At 46.9% G+C, this 18,392-nt stretch overlaps 1 protein-coding gene across 1 annotated transcript; it reads left to right on the top strand.

The window, feature by feature from the left end:
• The first annotated feature begins 10,668 nt into the window (after positions 1–10,668).
• On the top strand, positions 10,669–17,897 carry LOC104547985 (C-type lectin domain family 6 member A-like). Its single transcript, XM_010193884.1, has 6 exons — positions 10,669–10,735; positions 13,461–13,610; positions 15,947–16,039; positions 16,633–16,784; positions 16,948–17,069; positions 17,756–17,897. Exons 1-6 carry the CDS (start codon positions 10,669–10,671, stop codon positions 17,895–17,897), a joined length of 726 nt encoding a protein of 241 aa, XP_010192186.1.
• Positions 17,898–18,392: the final 495 nt, after the last annotated feature.

An 18,392-nucleotide genomic window follows, 5' to 3' on the forward strand; every position in this document is an offset into this window, starting at 1 on the left:
ACCCTGTTTTGGTGAGTGGTGTGGATATTTTGTGCAGGTCCTGGCCAGGCAGAAGGTGCAGGGTCTTGTCCATGTGCTATGGTGAAGCTTCAGTGACTTTTCAGTAGGTACTTTCAGTAGGTACTTGCAGCAAAAAGGGTTGGATAGCCGAAGAGGGTATTTATCTGGAGTAGGAGGATTTTCAGGTGAGGTATGCGTAAGGGATGTGCTGGGATCTGCTGGTTGTGCACAGAGAAGCACGGAGGACTGGGAGAATGTAGTTCTCTCTGGACATCTTCCTGGTCCCTATGCCTCACCTCACAGTGAGGTCTGCCAGAACACAGCAGCTTGATGTGTCTTGTCTAAATCCCCTCACCCTTCTCAGCAACCACCAGGAACAACCTTTTCATCCCCAATGGGAGAAGTTGGCTCTGATGGTAAGTTACTGGTAAAATAAATGACTTGCCTTGTGCCTGGACTGGCTGAATTCTCCCATCTCTTCCTTTCTGTTGTCAGTGGTTTCTTCTAGTGTAGCAGAAGCCAGTATGCAGGCTGCCTGAGACCTATGGTCTCTGATGTTGCAGACAATATTGATCTCTGGGTAAAGGATTAAGGCCAGGCCTTGAATGTGGATCAGCAGATAAAACCGAGCAATATCTCCTGAATATTTATTATGATTCACATAATAGATCCACTGTTTCCTTAGGCAGCTGGGAAGAGCTGCCCTCAGTCTGAGAGGGTCAATGGTCAAAGGAGGAGAAAAGCCCATACCAAGTGGGAGACAGACTGTAGCACGTAGGAAGAATCAAGACACAAGTGTTAAAGGGAAGATCCCAGTTTGGTTACTGGTTGCAGTTTCTTTTGTGAGAGCTGTAGTTGAGTTGGGACATGAGTGTTTTTCCCCCCCTTTCACCATTAATTCTCTTCTATGTATTGTGACTTAGAAGCTCTTGTCTCACAGCTATGCGGTAACTGTTCCTACTACAGCCACACGATAGGGGTTGCAGGCACAAACTTGCTAGCTTTAACAAAGCAATGATGCTGTGTGTGGACTACCAAAGAATTGGAGAGGAAGAGAGGTTCACTGGAGGAAGTGAAACAAGTTTAAAGCCAAACAAGAAACCTAAAACCCCAAAGTCTTCTGGAGCTTTGGTGATGAGGGAACAGAACTCATCCTGTTAAATCAGCATAAACCTTCAAAGCTCAAGGAGGAGGGACCACAACTGGGATGTTAATGCCTGAGACCAGAGCCCGTGTAGTTAAGACGTGATAATGCCTCAAGGTCTAGGCAATCCATTGAGTGCTCGTTATATTACGTGAACAACAGAAACTGTTTTAGGTCACTTTCTTCCAAGTTAATAGCTTTGTCCATGCTAATAGCTAATTGTTAATAGCTTTGTTCATGGAAAGCACATTATAGGATGTAGTGCTCTTCTATAATAGTTTGATAGCATAATTTTTGCCAGCTGGTGTTAGCTTTAGCTGTGGGCCCTCATCCAGAGTTGAGGCTCTGACAGACACTCCTTGAAGCTGCCTCTGAGCAAGGGAAGATCAGTCAGCAGCAGCTGGCGCCTGTAGTAGCTCCCAACCAGAGCCACATTTTGCCAGCGGTCACTGCTGGGGGCCTGTGGTGAACTTCTTGCGTCACTTATGTTTGGGGCAGGTCCAGGTCTTGCAGGTTCAGTCTCACCCCTGGTCATGTGCTGCCACCTTCTGCTGAATCCCCTTATTGTGAGGCTTCTGGTAATTCCTGGGTTCAGTCACCACCTCCAGGGACTGGCTGGGCCCCCAGTAGTCAGGAGGGACAGATGTAGGCAAATGTCACCTGGGACCTGGCTAGCGCTGGTGAAGTGCTCTCTGAAAAGAAATGGCAGCTGGCATCTGTCAGTGAGAGCATGGTGACTCCAGAATTGGCTGCCTGCAGTGATCTTCCCTGGGCAAGGGACATCTGGGCCTGGGAGGGATCTGGGCAAGGGCTGGATCTGGGTATGGAACAAGCCACAAAGCAGAAGTGCAACATCTGGAGGTGTCCTTAGGTGCATCTGAGATACAGATGGAAGGAAAGAGATGGAAGGCACAAAGGAGATGGAAGCAGCAACCATAAGATGCCAGAACAAGAACTCTGGTGGGACCAAAGCAGCTTTGGGTGACAGCAGAATTTGTATTGGATTTATTGAACATTTCCCTCAGTACAGCAGCAGCTTTGCCTTCATGTCCACCAGTATCATAGCTTGTCATTCAAATGCTTTCCTGAATAACTTAAAACTGACCCCGGGACAATTTACAGAAGCATGGTTTGTAGTTTGTTGTTTTGGGTTGTTTTTTTTTCCTTCATCTCTCTTGACAGTTTGTCAGCAATGGAACTAGTGACTCCAAATGTAGCCATGTTCTCCTGTCCTAATGCACTCTGTGCTTCAACGCCCTCACGTACAGACAGCATAGTGTAGGGCTTGGAATTGAGATGTCCTGGGGCAGGCATGTATCTCCTCTTGTGTACATGTGTGTACCTCTGTTGTCTTTAAAGTTTGGCCCATAGGAACTCCTCCTAGTCTTTCTTTTTTAAAGTGAAGTCTGAGCGTTTGTCCATAAGCATTGATTATGGTGTTAAGCAAACTGTTCAAAGATGTGTGGAGATGCTACGTCAGTGCTACACAAACCATTGCTTTGGTTATCTGGCAGGGACAAGGAACTGGATTCCAGTGAGCAGCAGGGCCAAAAGAAGAGGGGGTAGGAGAGCATTTTCTTTGGAGAATATGTGCTAAGGGGCTATAGATATGGGTATAGACATAGGCTGCATGTCTGGCCCACAGTTAAGTGCTGCTGTCTCTAATATCTAAAGCTGAAGTCAATACCATGGATTCATGTACAAAGCATGCCTGGAAATGACCACTGCATACTTTTTGGGTAGAAGAACAACAAAAACTCCTTAAGCAATATATTCCATACAGAAACAAGCTTTCTGTAAGCAGAGCAGCTCTGTGAATTGAAGGCAGAACATAAGAGATGCAGGCCGCAGTGCTGCAGGCCAGCGTGAGTCAGCGAGGAGCACTTTGCCCTCTGCATCAGTCCCAGCCAGCAGCTCTGGGGCCAGCAGGGAGCCAGCAGCAGGGGCCCTTTGCTCTCTGAGTCAGTGCTGGCTCCATGCTGGAGGCTGGCACCCAGGAGCGCTGTTTGCCCACCCTTGGCTTTACTGTGCTGATGTTGTGGCTGAGTGTGGTAAAAGTGGGTGAGAGTGGGCACCTGGAAAGTGTGCCCTTTGAAAACAAAATGTGCCTTTTCCCATCTGACCGTGCTGACATCTGTGTCATCCTGTGTGTTGTTGAACCCCAAAGCTAGAGCCCTCACTGCCTGGCGTTAAAACTCCCCCAGTGTATTTCAGTGAAGAAGTGCCAGGGAGTGTCTGGCTAGGTTTAATTCAGCTTTCTATGGTTGTTTCCAGGTAGTTTTTTGTCTTGTCCCGTCCTGAACAGACACGTAGGATGGCTGCATTGCTCTGGAGGCAGGTGCTGTCCCTCACCCCCACTGCTGGCCGGCAAGAAGTATAGTGCATGATGGACACAGAGGCTCCAAATGGCGTGCAGGGCCTTCTTGGCCATAGGGTGCAGGGTAAGGGTCACCGCAGGCCATTTACCATCTTCCCGATAAATCTCCCCTTGAGGACAGGTGCAGGTGAGGGAGGGAGCCATGCAATACCAGCACAGGTTTGTGCTGCTGTTCCAGTGCCATCTGGTGGGACAGCCCAACCGGTGCAGCTCTCCCCAAAACCTCCCTCTGAGGGAGGCTTTACTGCGCTCCCCTAATGAGCATGGAGAGGATGTGACGATATGAAAGGAAGCAGCTTGAGATCAAACGAGAGTGGCCCTAAGGCTACAGCATGGGTCTGGGTGACCTTACCTGACAGCCCCCATGCTTGCTTGGTTACTGTGGTTATCTTCCACATTTGTGCTTTTCTCTCTCCTCACTCCCCCTTCAAAAGAGGGCAATAAGGAGCATTCACCTCTCTGGGTAGAGGTATAGCCAGGCTGAATCCAAGGCTGTTGAGATCTGCATAATCTTCAGACAGAACTGACAATGAAGTATGAGGGATCACTTCTGTGGGGAGGTGTTGCATGGCCACAGCCTGTTTGTGCAAACACTACGTGCCCACTCTAAAAAGCTAAACTTCAATGGGTCTGACCAGGACTTGGATCTGGCCCAGGTTTGGAGCCAAATGTGCAGCTATGGCAGACAATTGCAGTATCTGGATCTGTCCTTCAGCAGTTTCTGGCCTTAAGACTTGTGTCTCAGACCCAAAAAAGGGAGGGGGTGAAGGTGCGATGTTCCCAGCAATGGCATAAAACAAAGCTATGACATAATGCATCTGAATGTGTCTTCTATTGGCTTTGGTTGGATAATTTGTTAATTAGGGGAAATAAATGAAAGGTATTTTTTCTCTCCTGGAGGAACATTCCTGGGTTAATGGTATACGTACAGACGTGTGTTGGGGCTTCTTGTCTGTTTGAAGGTTCCCTGGACACTGTTCTTCCTTCTCTTATTCCCTCCCTTGTACCTGACCAATTCTGGGAACCTATCCTCACAGGTGAGTGCATGACTTTCCCTTTACAAAGCTGATGCAGTTTGAGCTCCCAGATAGCTCTGGGACCAAGAGCCAGCAATGTGCCCTTGTGGCCAAGAAAGCCAATGACATCCTGGGATGCATTAAGAAGAATGTGGCCAGTCGGTTGAGGGAGGTTCTCCTCCTCCTCTGCTCTGCCTTGGTGAGACCCACATCTGGAATACAGTGTCCAATTCTGGGCTCCTCAGTTCAAGAAGGACAAGGAATGACTGGAGAGAGTCCAGCACAGAGCTACTAAAATGATGAGGGAACTGGAGCATCTCCCTTATGAGGAACGGCTGAGGGAGCTCGGTCTCTTTAGCTTGGAGAAGAGGAGACTGAGGAGTGCCCTCATTAATGTTTATAAAGGGTGAGTGTCAGGAGGATGGGTCCAGACTCCTCTCAGTTGTGCCCAGTGACAGAACAAGGGGCAATGTGTGCAAGCTGGAGCATAGGAGGTTCAATCTGAACATGAGGAAAAACTTCTTTACTATAAGGATGACAGAGCACTGGACCAGGCTGCCCAGAGAGGTTGTGGAGTCTCCTTCTCTGGAGACATTCAAAACCCACCTGGATGCATTCCTGTGTGATCTTTTCTAGGTAATCCTGCTCTGGCAGGGGGTTTGGACTGGATGATCTTCAGATGTCCCTTCCAACCCCTACCATTTTGTGGTGGTCTGTTCTGCTTAAACAGACTTCAGCTCTTGCTAAAACTTGGCAGAGATGTGGCAGGCGTAGAAGAATGCACAAACCCTTTTCTTCATCTCTCCTGTTCTTTCCTTCCACCATGATCTGCACAGTACTGTAACCGTAGCATTTCTGGGGAGCTGCTGGGCTCTGTCAAAGTGCTAGAGTGCCACTCTAGGTGGTTCTGCTCAGGACACAAAGTGTTGCTGCTGCCTTAGGCCTGCTTGTGGTGAACTGCTGCCACCTGCCAGAAATCAGAATGGCTTTGCAGTGCTACCTTTTGTTTTATCCATCCCACTTTCTGATCTCGCCTTGTTTTCTCTCTGTTCATTTCTTCTCTTCACCCTTGGATGCTCAAATCTCCTTTTCTCTGAGCTTTCACAGCTCCATATAACTCATTTCTTCCTCGATCTTTTAGCATATCTGTATGGCACCCTGGTTCACCTTGTCATCAGCAGGGCTGACTGCTTCCAGAAGAGGTCTCTTTTCTCTGCAGCTCTGGCCAGTGTTGTCAGCCACACATGAGAAGGGTGTCTGATGCTTTTCTCAGGTCTCAGCAGGCTGCAGTGCTCCCATGCTGTCCCCTAGAGCTGGGGAACTCAGCTCCTGCAGTGAGATAGGCAGCATCCTGCCCTGCTGGGATTCATGCAGCAAGAGCTCCTTGAGGGACATGGCGGAGTAGAGGGGATCTAGCAATAAGTCATCCCACTGTGTATCCTGCTGCAAGGACCTGGTGAAGAGGGAAGACCAAGAAGGTGGTGTGGGTTCACTTATGATGCTCTCCTTACCCAGGTGCAGGGACAAAAAAAGCCAGGGCTAGCTTTATCTGAGTGTCCTGGAGGACTGCACTGGCTAGAGGTGCCATAAGAGCAGGATGGCAGGACTGTCCTGTCAGCAGGCAGGTGGGGTCCTATTGCAGACATGGTAGAGTGCTGTAGGTGTTTTCTGTCCACTGCGGGAACTGATCATTAATTCCCACCCACCTTTCCTGCCTGCTTACCAGGAAAACATCTGCTATGGCTGACCACTTTCCTTAGAAGTGATGCTGGGAAACTTCAAGGGTAGCAGGATTGCTCTCATGCATGCGATTATTGACCCCTTGTAAGAACTACAAGAGACAGGATTTCCTTACAAGAGTTATACTGACTCTTCCAAAGATACAGCATACTTATACACATGTCCATTAAGTCTATTCATTATATTTTCTATTATATGACCACTACAGATGTCAAAGCTTTAGCTTCCTAAATCTCCCTAGACTTCTCTCCTCCCTCTTTGGTATATTTGCACTTAAAAATTGCTGTCTCTGGCAGCCATTGTATTTTGTCTGGCGGTTTCTTCAGAATTCATTAACTCAAGGAAATGGTATAAACCAAACCTCCAAGCTGGAGGATATGAAACACCAGCTTACCCAAAAAGCTTTTGAAGTGGATCCAACAGCAGCTGGACTGCTGAGGCGTTCGTGCTTCCTGGTGTGATACAGGGGACACTTGCACCATGGTGGAGGAGTATGCTGAGCACTGGGTAACTAGCTAGGTAACCAAGTCTTTTCTTCTGCTCAGAGGTGTATGATATTGAGAGTCATGGGTTGTAAGTTATGAAATTACTTGAATGGTGAATAAGTGAATTAATGTGATAGGCTAGCCTGGGCAAAAGTGGATTGAGCCCGTTTCTCATGTTTGTTTGTTATATTTCTTAATAAGATCATGAAAGGAAGTTTAAATTGCAGAGTATGTTGACCTGTAGACTGGGGAGATCTGAATGGACCTTGACAATCCACTGACTGCTGTTAGCAGCTGTTTCAATCCCAAGGTTCTTGGGAAACCCTGGGACTATCTTGCCCAGAACTGCTGATTCCACACCTTTTGCACAATCACTTTCATTCTGGACAAGTCTTTTGGTTTAGTCCCTCACAAATGGGTTTTCCTGTGACAATTTCTCCAGTTTTTTCCACTGTCACAAATAATTAATTTAGCTTTGTTTCAATATCCTTGTTCTTTCTGGCTGCTGCTTTTATACCCTGCTCTTCAGTTGTCCTCAAAGCTTGTCAAAAGGTTTCTGCTTTTCCTAGAAAAGGATTCATTACTAGTTCTGATGGCTTCTGCTAGTTGTTTTTCAGTCTCTTTTTTTGCCTCTGCTTTGTTGTGGTTTTACATTTAATGGAGGTCATTATAATTTCATTTTTCCTCATTTGATTGCAAGGTCGGCTTGTTGAAGAATGCAAACTAATAATCCCTTTCACTCCAGTCAGCTGCCTTCTGCCTTTTATCAAATTTTCTAAAGAGGTGCTAGCTATTGGCTTTGGGCTGCCAAAGTGATGTCCCAGTGTAACCTCCATGCCACCTCTGATGACTGAACTCCCTCAGCTGTCCCTCTCTGTTCTGACTGGATTGCAACAAGCTTCTTGCTTCCCTGCAACTTCCACCACAGCTGTGCTCAATGTCTAAGGTGGATAAGTTCTTTGGAATGTGTGGGGTCACAACTTTAGGATTCAAATCCTTCTCTTTGCTTGTGAATTCAATTTTAACTGGTTTGGCTTGATTTTCAGAAGAACCAAGGCACGTGCAGTGGTGCTGTCTCCTTGGCTGTTACATGGACCTGCTTGCTAAGTTGTGTGAAACTGGCTGTGAGGTGAAAGGCTCGCAGATACTCCCTTACTCAAAATTCATTGACAGGTGGGGGGAAAGTGCATTAGTGCCTCTGCTGCCTTCTGTTTTGGTCAGTCAGCCAAACAGTGCCTGCACAGCCTGCAGAGTGACCACCTAAAGGCAGCATCTGGAGCATGAGAGAGGAGGGAAAGCAGGACTGGTGCGACAAGCAAACACCTTGCAAGCCCCAGCTAATCCTAGGATATGTGGGAGTCAGGACCATGGGAGGTACCTGGCAGTGCTGAGCGGGGCTGAGGTGAAAGATGTCTGTGGGGAAACACAGGTACCGTGGGAGGATGAGGATGCACTGCATGGGGTGGGCAGAACACAGGTGGAGGGGGCAGGGAGGAGCTGAGGAGCAGCAGTGGGAAAGGAGGAGCTGAGGAGCAGCAGTGGGAAGGCAAAGTGTGAGGTTTGGGGTTTTTTTTTTTAAAGCAAGGTTTTCATTTTTCTATTTTCAGCTCCACACCTAACTACTGGACTCAATTCTCCCTATCTCCCACTCATTTACATGTCATCAAAGCACAAACTATACGCTCAAGAATATCACCTCACTGTTGTTGTACAGGAGCCCAACATTGAATCCTATGGAAGTGTGGTTCAGGGTTGAATTTTGACAGCAAGCAGCAGTTCTGATAGCTGAGAAGAACTGAGCTGTCTCCTGATGTTTGAGTGCAATCTAGTGTGTTTGAATAAATTCAGCAGCAAGATCCTGAATTTGCATTTGAAATGCCCCAGCTGTGTTTGAAGACATGTTTCAATGGCAAAAAAAAGCTCATGAAGCTACATTGTGACTTCCTTCTCTGTCCGCTGATTGTGTTTCCCATTTCTTTGCGGTGGAAAGTCTGAAACTCTGCCAGGAAGTAAGCTTTTCCCCTCACAAGACTGTGAGTCTGTTGTGCCTTTCTTGGCCACGGATAGGGGGGGAAACACCCAGAGGATTACTCTGACTGAAATCTCAGCATGAAATTTGAGGGCATAACCAGGTTTCAGCAAACACTCAGAGAGGCTTAATTCCAGTGAGAAGGTCAAGCCTGAAGACAAAGGAAAGGGCTGGAAGGATGTTGGAAAGAAAAGCAGGCAGTGTGCATCTTCTCTAGCAATCAGGCTTCTGTCCTGCAGCTGCTTTTCTTATATAAAAGTCCCCCTCTTTGCACACAATACAAAAAGTAGAAGTGAAGCCAGTTCAGCACACATGAGACATGAGGAGTCTCCTTGGTAGAGAAATCCAGCCACACGTGCCACATTCTATCTAGGGGTAGTTCTCCATAATCTGCGTTCAGATGTGCACTACATCCCTCCCTGGCCCTTTACCTTCTGCCACATTGCTCTCTTCTGTTGTTTGATGCGTGTTCTTCCTTGCACTGTCCTATCTCATCTCCAGCTCTAGACTAGATATTAGGAAGAAATCCTTTACTCTAAGGGTGGGAGACACTGGCACAGGTTGCCCAGGGAAGTTGTGGATGCCCCCTCCCTGGAAGCATTCAAGGCCAGGTTGGATGGGGTTTTGAGTAACGTGATCTAGTGACAGATGTCCCTGTCCATGGCAGGGGGGTTGGACTGGATGATCTTTAAGGTCCCTTCCAACCCAAACCATTCTGTGATTCCTAAGTCCTATCTGCTAATTTAACCCTTTTTCTCCAGGGTGTCCTGACTCGCTGGCATTTCCTCTCAGAAGTCTTTCTGATTCACTGTGTATCTCAGCAGCCATTTCCCTTAATTGTTTCCTTTTAACATCTGCCTCAGCTTGAAATCGCACTAAACAGTAGCCTGACATTTCCCCCAAGGTAATATTAGGGGTCTTTACCAGAAAACAGTGAAGGAAGACAAATGACAGTGTTGGAGCAAAAAATATAAACTAGTCCTTTTCAGCCTCAGAAGTGGGGCCTGACTCCCTGAAGCGATCACTGCTCTGAGTTTACACAGGCTGTAAATCGGGTTGTGATAGAGAGGTCTCTGTGTGTGCTCTTCCCAATAACCTCTCAAACCATCAACACCTCTTTTTTTATTCTACTTGCTTGTTTTCCTCCCTGACCTTGGCCTCATCCTTCCCTGTTTCTCCTTGGATATATCAAACTTCTGATTATTTCTGCTTACGGCTGCAACTCCCCAGTCTCATTTCTACAGGAGCAGTTTCTCATTTGAGATTTGTTCCAGTGCCAGCTGCTAACTGGGGCTGACCTCCCATGACGAGACATAGCGTGTGATATTCCATGTGGCAAATGCAGCTTAACCAGAGGAGACAAGTGAGGGCAGAATGTGTTTTGTATTGGGCTGCGCTGCAGGTTAAACTGGGCTAAGACCCATGAAAGCTGCAAACCTAAGAGCAATGGAAGAATTACTAAATGACAAAGAAAGGCATGAAGATAAGAGAAGGAAAAAGAGGAAAATGAAAAAACCCAAGAGCTTAAAAAGGAAACCCATCAGTTGAGACTTTGATATGGGGAAGGAAGAGTGCAACTTCCTTTTCAGTATTTAGGTTCTCATTTTTCTTTTCTCTCTGAGGTTTCCATAGTGCCAGGGCTGATTTCCTGGGTTAAGAAACAGAAGATCTGTTCAGAGCATTTCTGAGCTTCCAGGAATTCTCAGGTTGTCACCAGTGCTCCCAGTGTCCAGCACAGCCGCCTTTGACAGAGGGTGAACGAGCAGATGGAAAAGGCTCAGTAACTTACTGATGTCTCCTTCTGGAACCAGGGACCAAAAAGGCCCACCTTTTACACAGCAAAACTAAGGACAGGGATCAGTGATCACACTGACTAAATGGCATCAGAAATCACCTACGCTGAGGTGAAGTTCAAGAATGCATCACCAGCTGCAGTGGCCAAAGGTAAGGAATGAGTGGGTTATTCAGGGGAAGGGTTATTCAGGGAGGGATGAGGGCTGAAGAACAAGGAATGGAGATTTTTTTCCTTCTGTCACTCTGGTTCCTACCTGGTCTTGACCAATTTGTGAGGAAAAGGAGTTGTCTACCACTAGATGAGCAGGAGACTGGAGGAGTTTTGAAGTAAGAAGGTCAAGGAACGTCTATGAGAGGAGAGGTGGGAATCTTTAGGTGGTTGGAGTTGCAATATGAGCAAAGTTGACTACCAGGAGCACAGACAGTAGGTTTCAAGTGAGCATTCAGTAAGGAACATATCTGGGGTCCTTTAGTCCCATGGTTGCAACACCAATGGTGAATGGTAGAAGGTCCAGGATGGGTGCTTAGCCCTGGTACAATGCAGGCAATAGCTGCCTCTGTATGTTATGTAGTCTTGGATGGAAGAGTCATTTTTGGACAAATACTGAGTACCAACAATAGAGACTATAGTTTACTACAAACAATCTGATCTGTCACAGAGATGGAGAGGGGCTCCCAGAGCTGCAGATAAGCCTAAATCCTGACTGCTACTGTTCTTGCCTCTGAGAGAGTGAGGCTACAGATTCCTGTGTACGGAGAGAGCAGGAATAGAGAACCAACATCTCCTTGCAGTAGAGCTGTCCATTGCCCTCTGCTGCTTTGTGAGAGGTGTCACTGGCAGCAGAAACTTGTAGCACCGTTGTCCTTGGTTGAGTGAGAAATGGTCCTTGCAGAACAGAGACCCAAAAGTTAGAATGAAGAATAAGCTTGTACAAAGCACCTTAAAATACACAGAGGAAGAATTATCTAAGATCTGGAAGAAGATCCAGTTCTGTGATTGAGGTCTTCCACTCCTAAAAAAATAATTGATGCACCAAACAAACAAATTTTTATTACTATTAAAAATTATGGTTGCAAAATGATGCCTTTACTAGGCTTTGCACAAATTTAAGACATGTTCTGATCAGTACATACAATGTAGTTGTCATGCCATACGTAGAACACATAGAGATATTCCATGTATGGCTCATTGCTTCCACCTGTAGATAGAGGACACTACAAAACGGGTGAAAATATGTGTGTATGAATGAATGAATGGATAAATGATTATTGCTCTAAGGAGATTAGATTGCCTATTTACAGCTTTACCTCAGTTTTACAGTGCCAGACAGAGCAGGCATCAGCTCTAGGTTATTCCTTGCCTGCTCTGAGGCATGAGTCATGGAAATAAAGAATGTACACACTCCTGACTGACTTGCAAGCTCACTATTTTCACTGCACCAAGAGTAGCTAGTTCTGGTTACAGCTAGCATTTCCATCGTGGTGAGGTAGAGGTGGTGGAAGTTCCCTGTTGTTTTCCCAATGACCTGTTACAAAGACTCCTGATCCAGCCACGTCTGCTTGAGCAGCTAACGCCAGGCTTGTGCTGTAGGTTTGGGTGTGTGCTCAGGGTCTGTCTGTGATCACACACTGGTTGCAGCTCATAATTTGAATTCAGAGAAAGGTCCAGTAGTACCACTGTGCACAGTGCTAATGTCTTGCACAGCCTCATGGTATCCTGATAAGGTGAGATTTATGATTGAAAATTACTGACAGATTGAGCAAGTCCTGCTGCTCTGTTGTCCTTCCGAGTGGTTATTCTAGCCATGCAGACTCTGTGTTGGTAATGGCCAAGCTCATCTGCGTTTTCCCATTCTGTAACCCCTTCTAGTTGGATTCTAGAGATAACAGAATTTGCAGTCATTGGAAGATAGAGAGGAGAAGGCAGCAGCTAATCAAACAACAAATAATCTGTGGCAGGAGATGGTAGAGACTACTCGGGTGGGCTTCACACCCCAGTGCTGTTAAGGTTCTTGCATTTCCAAACAGGATTTCCCAGGCAGAAACACAGACTGCACAGCACTTGTTGCAGGTGCCTAGCAGATGTTGGATTTACATGTTGACTAACCAGCATGCACTCATCTAGTCTGTTGTGACCATGCTGGACACATCAAGCATGCAGAATAACGATAGGAGGCATTTTGCAGGGAGATAAGCCCACTGAGTACGCACAAGATCTACTGCACTTTGGTGGTGTTGGTGAGATGCACGCATACTGGCGGTGCTTCCTGTGCCACCTGGGTGTGAGCATAGGATGCACAGGTCTGACTGGACACAGGTTGAACGGTCAGACTATGCAGCACATCAAAAAATCATCTGGACTGGTCAGATCTATCCTCCAAAATAGGTGGCTGGACTCCAGATCACCTAATTGATCCTTCTTTGTCTAAAAGTTCTGGCTAGAAAAATATTATTTAGCCAGGGATATCTGGGGCTCTCTAAAAGGGAGATGTCAACATGAAATCTTCATGTGAATGACTCAGGCATCACAGATAGAGCAATGTTATATTTGGCAGCTCTGGGCTCAATCAAAAAGACATGGTTTCACTCTAGATTTTGAGGCCATGTGAAGGCTTCACCCCCAAATAGAAGCAATTAGCATTGCTAGCTCACCAGCGGTGCTGGGGCTGTGAACCTTGTCACTGAACCTCACCTTCTCCAGAAATCGTGGAGGTCCCCTGCTCTGTCCCTCTCCCAAACTGTATAACTTTCACATAAGAACTGAAATAGCGTATTTTTTGAGCAGCTCTCCTTTGAGCTGTACATCTTTGGTATGTGGGCTGACTGAAGTATGGTTGACTGTGCTGTTGTGTTTGGTGTGTTCCTTTACTTTCAGTACCTCCTGAGACGAAGAAACATCAGCATCATAAGGATGGGCACCATACCCAGAAATACCCACTTTGGCTCCCGTGGCTGATCTCACTGCTGCTTCTCTTGGTGTGCATTGCCCTTGTCATTGCTCTCCTTGGTGAGTATGTACAGGTTGGTTACAGGAAAGAGAGGTCTGGGGGAAGTGCTGGGAGAAATGCAGAGAAATCAAAGCCCAGAGAGGAACGTCTTCCAACCAGAAGGGAACTTTTACTCAGGAACTGTTTTGTGGTGAGAAAGGATGCAAGCGCCAACATTTGGGCTCAGAAAACCTGAATGCTGAATATTTTAAAGGTATGCTTAGGACCAAAATCTTTCCTGACTACTAAAACATTGCGGATTTAAGGGTACAGTTGTGACATGACACAAACTTATCTGTTGCAGGCCAGTCAAACCAGACGTTTTGGCCAACTGGTATGCAGGAGCTAGCACTACCACAGCATTATGCTGGATAGTTCTGCTGTACACCTTCTCTTTCTTAGAATTACGGAAAAAGTTAGGTGGGAAGGGACTTCTGAATGTCGCTAGTCCAATGTCCTACTTGAAGCATGGGCATCTTCAGAATTTCAGGGTTGCTTGGGCTTTCTGAAACGTCTCAGGCTTCTCTGCCCTGATTTGGTGCATGTCTGCATACATCCCTCAAATCTTCCACTGTTTACCCTGAGGCCTTTCCAGTGTTCCCAGGTTGGACATCCCCATCTCACATGGCCTCTTTGGGACTGTGGAACAATTCTTTACCTGCGTACCACACAAAAATAATTTAATTTCCATTCAGCAGTGAGGAAAAAGCCTGGAGATGGCAGCACAAGTGTCCATACAGGCAGCTGGACCTGCACTTAAGCTCTCCGAGACACTTTGACACACTCTTAATGGAAAAAACAGCTTTTCACAGTTAGCCCTGACATCTCCAGGATTAACTGCACAGTGCAAGCTTTCACACCTTTTTTAGTGCTAACTGTATTCTACTAGAATAATTCATTGAAAGTGATTCTTGCAGGCGCAGTTTGTGGAGATTGTGTTCACTGTTTCATTCTCATTTTCTGCTAAGGATCATTCATGTCATGTTTGCACAAACTGTCAATAAAGATGATGGATTCTGGAAGAAGGCACGTTGTTGGGCTAAATTGCTGCCCTTCCTTTTGCTGTCATTAGTTTCCAAATCCCAGAAATTTGTACTGCTTTATTCCCAAATGTATACCTTTTCACAATACTCTGCTAAATTGTTGTGGAGATTTAGGGTAGGCTGTTAGAGTCTGATACTGTCTGGCCAAGTTCTTTTAGATATTCCACATGTGGAAAGTTTAGTCTTTAATGGCAAACTTACTTATCCAAGTTAATTACTGTTGCATAGGATTTTGATTTAGCAGAGAGATACAGCATGCATTTAAATAAAAACACAAGTATAAATTGCACTTAGAGGAGGGTAGCGATTGCAATGCACAGTTGAATCACAATACAAATGTGATTTTCTTTATCGGTTTCTGCAATATGCTCAACATCAAGACACTGGGTGTCCCCAGTGACTCAGAAGGAATAACTGGGTTAAGTTAAAGCCAACTCAGGCCCGTTTTTTTTTTTACACTGTTTTGGACTGAGCCACATATACACTCACCCCATGCTGGTCTGACAATCTTAGGAAGACATTGCCCTCTCTGATGAACAGTTACACAGCTGGCCAACTCAGCTGATACAACTGGTTAATTCACTCAACTGAACTAGAAGAAAGGCCACTGTCTGGTCCCCTTTGTGTCTCAGGTCACCTTTCTTTGCAACAGCCATGGTCAGCCATGTATTGCCCTTGATCAGCTCCTCTGAGCCTTATTCCATTATAGGAACTCACTCATCAGTCACAGAGGCCACTATGATTACTCTGCCCTCCTCACTAGTAACAATATTTCTATTGATAAATATAGACATCTGTATTACTTAGCACACCCTGGTCAGCTTCCAATCCATGCCCCTGAGTGAGTTATCGATAAGTCCTTTGGATTGTGGATGTGGCCTGCTGACACTTGTCACCAGCACTGTATTACTGCCCATAAACTGGCTAGCAAGTCCTAGGAGTTCACCTTCCCTCTGGTTTCAGCAGCCCTAGCTGTATGTGTACCTTCACCTTGACTGACACACCAGAGGCTGGCTATGGTCACGAGGCACAGCTTGGGTGGCTCTCAGGCTTCTCTGGCTTTGCTGGCCAGGTCATCCTGGCTAGATCTTGTTAATGGGCAGAGGAGTCCTTGTGGGCAGCTGTGGCACGCTGGGAGCAGAAAAAACAGTTTCCTTCACCAAGAGGATGGCAATTATCACTTGTGAAATGCGAAGAGACAGCCCAAGGCAAGGGGAGGCTGAGACAGTGGTTGGTGGAGAAATGGGGAAAAAAAGAGTGAAGCACAAGAGATGGTGTGTGAGGAGCCGGGTGGAAGGGATAATCCTGCATCCTTTCCTCTCCCTTTCCAGTTGCACCTTTTTCCCAAAGCGGTGACCAGCCCACAGCCTTGCAGCAGAAATTCACGAAGTGGCAGTGTGTCTCGGCAGGGCTGCAAGGCAAAGGTCAGTAGTGCTGGCAGGGGTGCAGGAGCTCTTTGGGATGGGGACAATGAATGCTGGGGTCTGCTCTGACACCAAACATCAGCGGGAGCTGACTCTGGAGGGAAGGGGTTGGGGGAAAAAGGATTTCCTGCTAATAGCTTAGGGGGAGGAGAGGGCCATGTTAATGATGTCCTAAGGGGAAGGTTGGTTGTGGACACTGATAAAACAAAAGGGACAGAGTACAGTGCCACAGGGAAGTTTAACAATGAAGCAATAATAAAAGTGCAGCTCTAGTCAGGGAAATCCCTTTTCCTTGGGTTAACCAGGCCTAAAGGAGACTGTATAAGAAGTCAGAACAGATCATGAAAATAACTTTGTCAAGTCAAGACCTGAGATCACGTTACAAGGATTACCATGGATTTGTGTACAGAAAGCTCACTCATACCCCAAAGCAATTGGAAGAAATATCTCTATCATCCTTGTTTATTCAAGCCCTTTCTGCCAGGAAAAGTGATCTAAGGAGAACATGAGCATTGTCCCTGGAGAACAGGGATCCTTGCTGTCACCACCTCTCTCACTGTTAGCATTCATACCTGCCATCTCTCCCTGCACAGGACAAGGCTGGACGTGCTGCCCAAATGGCTGGAAACGCTTTCAGAAAAGCTGCTATTACCTGTCGGATGATATGATGATCTGGGCTGAGAGCCAGCAGAACTGCTCTGGGATGGGCTCCTATGTGGCGGTGATCAACAGCAAAGCAGAGCAGGTACAGAGGGGCACAGCAGCCACAGACACAGTGCCAGGCCCTGGAGAGGACACAGATCCCCTCCTTATCCTCTTCAGCACTGGCTTAGTCCCATGGGGGCTCCTCCTGCCTCCCTCTGCTCAGTCCTGCACCTCATGCACATTGCACTCTCCCTGATTTCCAGGATTTTCTCACTAAGGAGGTAAATCAGCCTACAAGAGGAGAGAATTACTACATCGGTCTGAGTGCACAGAAGGTGGGCCAGTGGCAGTGGTTGGACCAGACTCCACTTGATAATACAGTAGCGTGAGTATCTCTGGATGGAGAGTATTTGCTGCAGCTCCTGGTAGTTCAAGAGACTATGTCTGCTGGTGCATGAGAGGGAGGTGAGACAACTCCTTGTGAGAGGACAAGGATGGAGCAGGAGAGGGCTGTGTAGGACAGGTTCACACAGCTCCATCCATGCTGGTTAGCGGTTGTTAGGTAGCTACCTGTGATGTGGCCACCGATGTTGTAGGCACAGAAGAAGCTGCATCTTGGCAGCAGGAAGAACCTTTCAGAGCTGACCAGCCTTGCCTGACCTGCATACTGTCCCCACCATGTACATGTGCACACATGGGCATGGCCAGTGCTGTGATGCTGTGGGAGAGATGGGGCACAGGGAGAGATCACCAGGGCTCTCCTTCCTGGAGGACAGACTTGTCCTGGAGGTCCACACATGCCTCCGCTGGGTGTAAAGTGCATGGGGTGAGCAGCTTTCCCCACCAGGACTGAGAATGTCCTTGTTGTGTTTGCTGTAGGAAGAAGGCAGGTTTCCCCATAAGACTACTGCCACTGGGATAGCAGAGCAGGAGGAACAGTACTGCTTCTGACCTTGAATCAGCATCTGGAATTGTTCTCTCTCTTCTCCAAGCCTTGCATCATGCTTGTGGCCTTTTCCAGCAGTGCTCTATGGGGTATGCTGGGGAGTAATATGTCTGTCTCTATCTCAGGTTCTGGCGGAAAGACGAACCAAGTAATGTGACTGCTGAGAAGTGTGTTGTAATCTATAGGAATCAAAAAACAGACAACTGGAATGATGTCCGATGCGAGCACCATAATCGAATTTGTGAAGCTACAGCAGTAATTGTGTGATGGAGCAACCCTCATCCCGAGTAAAACTGAGGGGATGAGCAGTGAGTTGGGAACAGCTCAGGGCTCTCTTGGGACGGACAGGAGCCCCTGGATCCTGCATCTTCACTCTGTTTGATGATGTGAGCAGAACTGATACTACCCTGTGTCCAGCATCCCCAGTGCACATATCGCCTCAGGGAGCACACAAAGGCTCGGGGTCATCAACGTAGGTCCTGGGCTCTTGTGTCCTCTTTCTTCTGAGTGTGTCCAGCAGCCACTGGCTGAAAAGAGGTTGAGTTCTCCAGAAAGAAGAAAGGGGAATGGAAGACAGGTGTTCAGAGCTGTGACTTCCTTTGTCTCCTTGAGCAGAGGTGTCCACTTTTTCTTGGGGCACACAGAGAATTTCCTGTAGTTGCATTGGTTTTGCTGAATAAATACTGATTTCTTTTACAAGGGAAAATACAATAATAGACCAACGAAACTGTCTTTGTGCGGTCTCTCTCCCTTTCTCTTTCC

Source organism: Mesitornis unicolor, unplaced genomic scaffold (genome assembly GCF_000695765.1).
Source record: "Mesitornis unicolor isolate BGI_N332 unplaced genomic scaffold, ASM69576v1 scaffold14321, whole genome shotgun sequence".
In the NCBI taxonomy this organism is placed as follows: domain Eukaryota; kingdom Metazoa; phylum Chordata; class Aves; order Mesitornithiformes; family Mesitornithidae; genus Mesitornis; species Mesitornis unicolor.

What these genes read in the sequence shown, in the direction of transcription:
- LOC104547985 (XM_010193884.1), top strand. Translation starts at nt 10,669, where the DNA reads ATGGCATCAGAAATCACCTACGCTGAGGTGAAGTTCAAGAATGCATCA. An exon ending in ACCAGCTGCAGTGGCCAAAG is followed by an intron (nt 10,736 to 13,460) that starts GTAAGGAATGAG and finishes CTTTACTTTCAG; the next exon opens with TACCTCCTGAGACGAAGAAA. An exon ending in GGCAGGGCTGCAAGGCAAAG is followed by an intron (nt 16,040 to 16,632) that starts GTCAGTAGTGCT and finishes CTCCCTGCACAG; the next exon opens with GACAAGGCTGGACGTGCTGC.